Here is a 10,226-nt window from a genome sequence, read left to right on the forward strand (position 1 = left end):
AGTGAGATGCTATGCTAATTTCAAGAACCATTTTGGCTAAAAAGCCATTACAATTTGAAATGTATGCGAAATTTTTATAAAAAACGACATTGAAGGAGGGAGAATCCTACGTAATAATTTTAGTTGTAAGAGTAAATATTCTTAACCAACCGAGCTACTCTACTACTTTTGCTCTTGTAGTAAGTTAAGATGAATACTCTTAATAAGCCGAGCTATACCCGAGTTGTTTTGAACTTACATCTTACCCCCACACAAAAATGATCAAAAGTTGGGGTTCACCATTTCTTTCATACGATTGTTTTTCCCGTGACCTAATCCACAGTGAAAGCATGCAACCTATACCATAATTGTACAATTTTTCGTAGTAGCAAGTCGGCAAAATTGGACAAAATCCCCCAAAGAGTTTGAAAAAGAGAACTTCATATTTCACATCAAAATTACCATACAACCCGAAAGCTACACGAGCAAAAGAAACAAGAAAAAATAAATTGAACAAAACATGAAGCACATGTTCATATATAGCTTTTTAACCCCCCCCTTCTTGATTTCTTTTATACAATGTTTCTTTCTTTCGCCTTCTCGTTCTCGATTGTTATTGCTCGCACCATCAACTAGTGGCGGTGGTGCACGCACTCGAGTGGAGTCACCGGAAACCTAGCGGAATCGGTGCAGTAGTCATAGACCATGTGGTGAGCCTTAACCCACACGAGCTGGTGGTTCTGGTGGAGATTGAGCTCGGACAAAGTAGGCTCATCCCACCAGTACTTCTGGTCACCACTGCTGCTGCACTTCTTTGCCTTATCTGCGGCTGCAAGAGAAACTGGGCACTCACAGGCATTGATGTCAAAGCCCTTGTAGGTTGCGACGAAGGGTGCATGGGACCAATCTGTCTTGACCCTACCACCCTGCGTGGCCCAGTCATCTGCATTCCAAATTGAACTGTAGACACCCATGGCTTGGTCCTTGGGGAAGGGCACCCCCTTGTTCTCCATGTTGGTGTGGACTCTAATGGGCGTCTCATCCACTAGGAACCTGACAAAAATAAAAACAAACAAAAAATGTCAATAATTGATGAAGAATATAATATAAGCCAATGTCTATTGTCAACCACTTATGCAAATCCCACATATAATTTTGCTTACTGGTCCTTTCTTTTTGTTTTAATATAATGGGTTTCTTTTGGGAACGTCAAAGATGAGAACTTTCAGAAGAATATTATAACCGTAACACTAAGTTCTACGCAGCATCGAAGACACTTTATATTTTATTTTCTTGTTCCTATTGGGGTCAAGTAGAACTATAATTTTATTGTCCCAGTATCTTAAACTAATAAAACAAGCAACAATGCTTGATTGATTAGTGGTATCTCAAACTAATTAAATATTATTATATTAGTAGGTTAGTGCAAATGACAATGTTTGATTAGATTGAAATACCGTGTTACTTGGCGTCCCGATTGTACATAAGTTACGTCATGCAAAATGCCAATGACACAAAAACAGAGCAGAAGAATACTTCTGTCCCTACATGCATCATGCAAGATTCGTTCCCCATTTTTCATGGCTTGGCTTTTGTTTTTCTTTCCAACTTTTATATAATTTATGCAGAGTGGCCCACAGACCAACACACGCTGATTTCGTGACACTATCTTTTAGTTTTGCTATGTTTACGATTAATGTCCTGTTTACTAATTCGTAATCGAGAAGTCGAGAACGCTTACACTACTTGGCGCTGATTCCAGAAGATGGAGTAGGAGTGGAATTCCGTGGTGGGATCGAACCAAAGGTTCAACCTTTGCTCTCTGTTTCCCACACCATTGACATATATGTTGGTCTGCACTGAATAAGGTTCCCCTGTAGTGTTCCCCAGAAACTCGAAGTCGAACTCATCGTGTAGTGGACCGTCCGATGACATCTAATCAGATAAATGGAATAGAATATCAGTGTCTGAAACTGATAGATGTTAGCTGGGACCATAAGGATATAAAATTACTGAGCGATCAGAGTATATTATTTACTGGGATTAATTAAATTTATTTAAATTAATTACTAAATACAGATAGAAACAAAAAAATAATGAATGCAGATCAATGGGGAAAAGTACAGAATTTTCACGAGAAAAACAGGGGAAGTAGGTAAGAAATAAATATTTTCTAATTATTCCTAAAAAATAACACTTGGGGTTTTTACTTACATAGAAAGCAGTGACAGTTCCAGCAGAGTCACCCTCGATGAGCTTAATCTGAATGCTCACTTTTCCAAACAAGTACTTGTTCTTGGATTGAAACCCAGCTCCTGAAATTTAACACCCAGCAAGAGGTCTATGATTTAAACACCCATAAAGTTCTTAAATTGAAAACCCAGCACCCAAATTTTAAACCCAGCATGTCATTAGTCAATGAAATGAAAGGCTTCCAGACGTTCCTACCACGTCCGGCGTTGCAGATCAATAATACAATGTTACGTGCGAAAGTTAAAACGAGGACCATTGTATTATTGATATCGACGCAGGACGCGGCGGTGACTCGAGGGTTGTATGTCAGTGTTTCAGCAGCAAAGAAAGTATTTTTAACAAGAAAATTAACGATTTCATTGAGGGTGAGAAAAAACAGAGCTATTTTTCTTGGTATGAAAAAATCAGAACGTAATTGCTTCACGAACAAAAAGAAAACATTTTTGGGAATTGATTGGTTGTTTTTATGTGGGAGATTTTTTAAATACCGGAAAAGTTGTCGAGTTTCATGTGAACTTGCTCTCCCTCATAGGTGAAGTGATCGAGAGCCCAGGTTGGCTGGAAAAGGTCATCAAATTTTGCTGAGCTGACCAAACCCAGCACTGCAAGACTCACAAAAACACTCAGACAAAAAGCCATTATTCCAAAAGCTGAAACAGCCATTGAAGCACAAGAAGAAGAGACTGGAACAGAAGAAGAGTGTGAAGAGTGTGAGAAGAGAGAGAGAGAGAGAGAGATAGATTGGGGCCTCTTCTTCACTGAACTGCTCTGAGTCTGTGGAGACACAAACCAAAGACGATGGCTTTTATAGCCCAATTTTAATTCGGCTTCTTTCAAAAGCCACTTCTCTCAACAGCTACTCACGATCCACGTCACCGGCTCAATCACCACATCAGCCACCACGTAGGATTTCAAATTTCGATAAATGCATGGAGTGGACAGAGCCAAAAGGATTAAAAATGTAGCCGTTAATCTGGTCTGTGTGGGTTCCCTACTTATTAGCTGGCCAACGCTGTGAAGCTGTGGAGGGGCGCTAGTGCCTTACAGTGTAGGACATGTCCCTGCCCAAAAGCATGGTACAGGCCAGCTGGTTCACTGACCCGGCCAGCTGTGAGTGAAGCATCCCTTTGGTGGTATTGGAAGAAAAGCTGGGGAATGGGGAATTGGGGAAAAATTGTGAGAATGGTTTTTTCTTCACTTTATCTTTGTTTTTTGTTTTGAAAAACATTAAAAGAGATTCTTTCAAAATAAAACTTTACATAGATTTTTTGTTATTTTATATTTTTAAAAAAAAAAATTTATAATAAAGATTAAATTTATAAACTAAATGATGTATCATCAATAAAAATAAACTTGTTTATCAACATTTAAGTAATCAATCAATCATTAACTTCTATGTCCTTATGTTTTGAAATTTTTTTTTTTTCAAATTTAATCTTCTTGACATTACTCTTTTATAATATTAACATTGAAATTAACTTTAAATAGTAATATATCAGATAGTCTATGTTGAGTCAGCTTGGGAGAATCTCTGTAACATTTCTGTTTAGTTTTTGATTTATGTAATGACAATGCCAGCTCAATAGAATCGCACTATACCATTTGCTATGATGGCAACAAAACCTTTGTTTTTTTTTTTTAGTCATTGAGATGCGTGCCTTTTTGTGAAGAATTTTTCTTATATTTTTCTAAATTTTTTATTGAGGGATTTAGTGTGTGCGGAACTTCTTTTGAATTATTACAGGACGATAATTTTATACTCAACAAAATAACACGGCTTGAATATACGTACAATATTTAGTACTTAGATGTCTAATAGTATTTAGTACTTTTTAAGTATTATAACAAAATTCTCGAATTGATAAGAAATGAGCGAGTGTAGATTGATTGTTACTTGACACAAATGTGGATGTAACACAAATTGTTCTAAAACCATATGCACATCCAACAAGTACATAAACAACTTATGTTGAATACGTAATTACTGAGTTTAGATTGACTGTTGCTTGAAATGAATACGAGTGTAACACGAATGGCTCACAATGTATTGTGTATCAATCACAATAAAATACGATTATTAAACAGCTTGAGCTAGTATTAAGTTTTTTGTCGTGATTACTTAAATAGTAAAAATTATATTTAACATGGCATGAACATTATCACATCCAACTAACACGAATTACCCGCTTGATTTCTGAAGTTTGTAAAGATGATGAGTGTGAAGGACGATGGGGGTCCAAAGATTGGTAAATATTTTGCAAGGACTCTGACAATGATAGTTACAGATATTTTCATGAAACTCCGATCTAAATTGTTTTACTACACTATTTTCCAAAAAAAAAAAAAAAAAAAAAAGAAGGTTGTACTAACACGCCGATTAGTAATAATACAAAATCATTTAACAATGACCGATAAAGTTCAGGTTAGCCGAGAGAAGAAGCTGTCCAGCACTTATGTGTACAGAGAGGTGATTTTTATGTGTTATTTTTAGTTATTAAATTGAATAAATCAAAAAAATTAATGAACTTAATTAAGCATGAGTGTTTAGAATGCTAAAAAATTGTATAATATATTTAATCTACTATTTTAGTCAATCAGTACTATGATCTAGTGATATTTATTTTCATTTGTAAATAAAAGATTTTAGGTTCGATATCGTAGATAGCTAATTTACTTAAGTTGTTTATTTATGTTGTTCATTGTGTAGTTTAACCGAACTTTCTTATTTTCTTTAATAAAAAATATATTGTTTTTCTAAAAAAAATTCTATTATTTTAATTATTGTATATGGTAAAATCAACCCTTTACAATAAGTGTAATATACCCAAAAATTTCTGCAATGTGCTTTTATTGGTCTACAGCCTTAAGGAAAGCTTCTGATGTAATCATTCAATGGCACAGATCCACATGGCAAGAGATATTTGTGGACATTCATTGTGGAACCTACCCGTGGAAAATTTGGCAGGCCTGCTGGTCCCCAGAGTTCAATTGGATTTATTATTTAGTACGATTTTTCCTTGAAATTATATGAACCATCTTTGATGTTTTTTCTGGTGACGAAAAACATAATTGCTAAAATGTTCTCTCCTTTTATTTTGCAAAAAAAAAAGGTTATATTTTAGAGTGATGCTACTTATCCTATATTTTTATACTATCTTAGATGGCATCTCGTATACCACAATTATCATTTAATTAATTAACTTTTTTTAATTATTAGTTTATTAAATAATGAGCTAAATTTTAAAATCTGATTAATTCAAATGATATGACTATCCACATCAAATGTTACCTAAGGTGATATGAAAATATGGTACAAAAATATGGCATGAATATCATTACTCTACGAGTTGCCAAAAAAATAAATGAAAAGTGATCAATTTTATTGAATTGAGACGATAACTAAAAGTAAATTACAAATCAAATTCTCAAAATTTCAAATGTCCAATAACAATTTACGTTATATTATACAAAAATATATCCTCCTGGTAAATGTAATGCAATTTTTTTTCCTATATTTTCTTTTTTAATATCTATAAACTAGTGTCGTTTGTTTTTTAGTACTACAATTTAATGATATTCTTCTTCATTTATAAGTGAGAGGTTTATGTTTGATTCTCTCCAAAAACAAATTTGAACAAACGATATTATCTACATTAAAAGGGTGAAGGGTGGGTTAAGTCTCATAATGGACTAGCAATCACCTTTAGTAAAAATCAAACATAAGAAATCTTACTTACAAACGAAAAAGAATACTACTAGATCGTGATAATAAATGACAACAACTAGTGTTGTTAATGCTTAAAATAAAGAAAAGCTGAACCTATTTATTTGTTATAACAAAAGTTTAGAGGAAAGTTAATTACTCTTATTACCAATGCCAGAGTATACTTACAACCTCAAAACGAATCTATTTATGATTATTCATAATCTCAGCAATATCGATTGTTTCAATAAAATTACTGTCGTTCATTAAGGTACCGTTTGGTACGTGGAACGGGACAGAACAGAGTGGGACAAGGCATTCCATTCCACGTTTGGTGCGCCTAAAACGGGTGGAACGAGCTGTTCCACGGAACGTGTTTTGGGTGAATTTTTGTTCCACCTCACCCCCCTGGAACGACTCGTTCCACATCCGTGGAACACAAAATTATAACCTCTCCGTCTCCTTCTTCTTCCTCCTTGTTTCCATCCGAGGGCATCTTTGCTCCCGCTCCGTTCCGTTCCATCCTGTCCCGTCCCGTCCCATTCCGTCCGTCCCGTCTGCATACCAAACGATACCTAAAATACCTAAAAAATTCGAGTGATATTGTAATTGTTTGGTGGAAATTTTGGTTAACTAAATATTATTGAAGAATGAATGATGACAAGTAGCAATACCCCATACATTTAGATATATGTATTAAATTATAGAAAAATATCTTGTGTGAGTAAGTGTAATGGCATTGATGGTTTCTTGCAAACAAGGGCATGGTTGTAACTACGAGGCCTGTGACGCATCATACTCTAGGGCTATAGGCTCACGACGTAATAGGACTATTATTGGCAAAACAGTTCTACGTACACATTCACTTGCAGTTTTTTTTTTTTTTGAGAAAAGATATTATATATGCTGATGGAAAGAAGCAAACTTTATAAGTAAGTTAATAATAATGTAGTTCAAACTCGTTTTTAACGAAATTTATAATAAACTCTAGCATTTATGCCCCTTCTGAGTCGCATCAGAGTCTCTCAGACTATAATTTTGGTTGCACTCATTTTCTAGATCCCCCTTAAATTGAAATGGTGATTCAAGATTCTACCCATTTATAGATTATGGTGTAGCTGGAACCCATTTGGAATTTGATGACATTTCTATAAAAATTTAAATGTTGTGAAGAGGATCCAAAGCAATATGGGAGAAAATTGGACACGATCAGTTGGTTTAGCATTATTCGATTTTTAGTTGGTTGAAGGAAGGTTTAGTTACAATTCGCACAAATAGGACATCACTTAGGATTTGAAGCGAGTTCGATACAATATAACTTATGATTCGTTCTAGTTTATTGTGGGTATACATGTTAATGATATGTTTTAAAATATGTACAAAGGGCACGACTGAGATCATTTATGAAATGACTAAAAATGTTTTATATGACTACTAGATGTTTATGATTGTTTGAAAAAGGGTTGGCAGTGCTTCTAGGAAGCACTTGTTTCTTTATCAGAAGCACGCACACTTGGGATTTTAGTGTTAATTTTAACCGTTTTCTACATTGACAATGTCATACTCTAAATAGTATACGATTTAACATAAATGGTTCGATCGGTTGAGTAAAACTGTGCTGATCTCGTAACATTCAAAGTTTGAAACAGCTGTATGAAGATTATAATAATAGGAAAACTAATGAAAATGGTTTAAAAACTTTGAGTTTTAACGATAAGGACAAAATAAAAGGTAAAGTGAATAGTACTAGAGTTGACTTTTTAGTGTAAAAATATAGTTTTTCATTAAAGTGAACAATATCGTGAACTTTGCATTAAAACTTCCTATAATAATTTAGAATTGAGAATATGAAATATTCAAATCACGTGTCAAATTAAAAATAGAGAAGGATTATGGGGAGGCAGAGGCAATATGATGAAGAGTGCATGCATTTTGACGTGAATGTCTTTTCGATCATAAAGCTTTCTATCCTCACACAAAAAACTACTAACGAGGATTTTCAAAAATAAAATTCTTTATGAATTCTGTCATTTTATAATTTTGATACAGTATTTTATAATGAGAAATGTTATTGGCATCTTAAAAATTTTATTCTACACTCCTAACAAATGTATTTTTCTTTCCAAATATAAAATGTTTGAAGTGTAGAATGAGATTTTTTCAATAACAAATTTTTTTATAATATTAGTATAAGTATTAATTTTAAAACATATAGTGACATAAAGTACATAAAAAATTTAATTTTTGTAATAGCCCCATTTACATTTCTCATCTTCACGCACTCTCACAACCCTCACTCATTTTTCAAATCCCTATTATTATACTATATTAATCACAATAAAATTAGGAAATTGTTATTGTCACTCTAAATTTCTCATTCGGCACTCCAAACTTTCTATATTTAGAAAGAAAAATACACTTGTGAGGAGTGTAGAATGAGATTTTTGAAGTGCCAATAACAATTCTTTAAAATTATTAATGTCCACTTCCAGTTGTAACCCTTACGTTTCTCTTTATGATTTGTGGTAATTTGTTGCTTCTCAGTCTAGATTTTTAAGAATACTTAAATAAAACGAGTTTATTGTCATTGTGATGCTCTTATGGAATAATATATTAACATATGAAAAGAAACTTGCACGTTACAATGCACTAGCTACTAGATTTAGACTTAGCCACCACGTGACAATAAACCTCTCTTAGTCTAAGTTTTCACAAGAGCAATTTATATGCAACAAACTTGTCGTCATTATACCTTTCCGGGCTAATAACGCATTTTTTTTTTATAGAAAAAAGAGTACACATTACTCTGCACTATTAAACTTAAAATTTGCATGCAATGATCTCGTTTCGTGTAAGTCTCTTTTAATTTCCACATGAAAGAGGGAAGAGCCGAAAAGGCACAGTGTTTGCACGTGAAATGTGTTTGAAAAATGGAGGTGATTTTTTATTGGATAGAGGCGACGACTGTTTTATCATTGTAAATCTGTGTTGAAATGAAAAGAGCCAAAGGGAAAAGGCCAAATCCCACGGAGTCACACATGATGTTTGTGGATGCAAATTTCTTCATTTTTGTTATTGGACGAAAATGCACCTGCAAAAATAATTAACACCTTAGGTCAAGGCCAAGAGCCTCACGAACCCACGATAAATGGGAGAGGGCTTAAGACGAAGAACCATCAATGCCAAAGTTAGAATTTTGAGGGAAAAGTGTTTGGAGAATTTAGAGAATTTTGCAAGAGGATTCAACTTAGGTTTTTGGAGAAAATGAAGTGGTATTTATAGGGGTATGGCCGGACCTATTAGGAGAATGAAGACCAGCCATATGAGGTATTTTTTGGTGTTAATTACAATCAATTAGCTAATTAATAAATTAATTGAGTAATAAATCAATTAATTAGCCAATTAATATAATTTGAAAGAAATAATTAGGAGTTACCTTGTGGGGAGGATTTGATGAGGATAAATGAAATAGATTTTGAATAAATACCTATTTTGATCACTTTTGACCTTGATTGAGTGATGATTGTCTGCTGCTCGCACGTAGAAGCTTCGGTGTGCCTCAAGGGTAATTTTATCTTTTTACCCTAGAATCCACGTGTCGCCTCCATATTTTTCTCGATCATTTTTGGCTCCACAAATGCCCCCACACCTGTTGGGTTGCTCGCAGGAAAGGGCAATAGATGTAGAGATCTTCTTACTTTAGGAAACATTGGATTGTTTCATATTTTGATGTTGATTCCCTCTTTAATTGGAAATTAGATCCTTCTAGGAAAGGGAAATAAATTTCTCTCAAAGCCTATTTAAGTCTACCTTAAGTAGATTATGAAATCAACTTTGGAGAGCGATTTATTTTTCCCTACAAGAGAGAGAAAGCTTAGAGGATATTTGTTCCCCCTCCCCTAGCAATCTTTTACTATTGCCCGTGCAAAGGATCGCCTTTCGCTGCTTGCTTTGTCTTCACGCCGTTTCAAGGTAAGAAAAAAAATTAATTTTCCTTGTCTTCTTAATGTTTTTGGGAGCCTTGAGGCTTTAAATTGGCTCAACAAGGGGTCGAGGAAGTGTGAGAAAGGTCTTGGAAAGGTCACGACACAAGGGTTGTCGTGGGATAGGCTTGTGATTTTGGCACAGCTCCTATCTCGGCTCGGGCTAAGAGTTGATTTATTTGGGTGTCGTGGTTTGGGCTTGGCCCAAGCTGGTGTCGAGCAAGGGGGCGAGGCGAGGGCCTTTTTTTTATTTATTTATTTTTATTTTTTTGTAAAGCTAAGCTCGGGCTCGTGCCTAAGGAAGAAGA

The 10,226-nt window shown here is 34.5% G+C and overlaps 1 protein-coding gene across 1 annotated transcript; it reads right to left on the reverse strand.

The window, feature by feature from the left end:
- Positions 1 to 403: 403 nt before the first annotated feature.
- LOC103946960 (xyloglucan endotransglucosylase protein 6-like) lies at positions 404 to 3,019 on the reverse strand. The gene is made up of 4 exons (XM_009357790.3): positions 2,721 to 3,019; positions 2,194 to 2,294; positions 1,721 to 1,914; positions 404 to 1,032 (listed from the first exon to the last, which is right to left on the reverse strand). The coding sequence occupies exons 1-4, from the start codon at positions 2,893 to 2,895 to the stop codon at positions 612 to 614; spliced, it is 891 nt and encodes a 296-aa protein (XP_009356065.2). The 5' UTR covers positions 2,896 to 3,019; the 3' UTR covers positions 404 to 611.
- Between the last annotated feature and the right edge of the window lie 7,207 nt (positions 3,020 to 10,226).

Source organism: the organism of the source record quoted next, unplaced genomic scaffold (assembly GCF_019419815.1).
Source record: "Pyrus x bretschneideri cultivar Hongxiangsu unplaced genomic scaffold, Pyrus_bretschneideri_v1 Contig13, whole genome shotgun sequence".
In the NCBI taxonomy this organism is placed as follows: domain Eukaryota; kingdom Viridiplantae; phylum Streptophyta; class Magnoliopsida; order Rosales; family Rosaceae; genus Pyrus; species Pyrus x bretschneideri.

What these genes read in the sequence shown, in the direction of transcription:
- LOC103946960 (XM_009357790.3), bottom strand. Translation starts at nt 2,895, where the DNA reads ATGGCTGTTTCAGCTTTTGGAATAATGGCTTTTTGTCTGAGTGTTTTT. An exon ending in GAAACTCGACAACTTTTCCG is followed by an intron (nt 2,295 to 2,720) that starts GTATTTAAAAAA and finishes GTTAAATTTCAG; the next exon opens with GAGCTGGGTTTCAATCCAAG. An exon ending in GAACTGTCACTGCTTTCTAT is followed by an intron (nt 1,915 to 2,193) that starts GTAAGTAAAAAC and finishes TTATCTGATTAG; the next exon opens with ATGTCATCGGACGGTCCACT.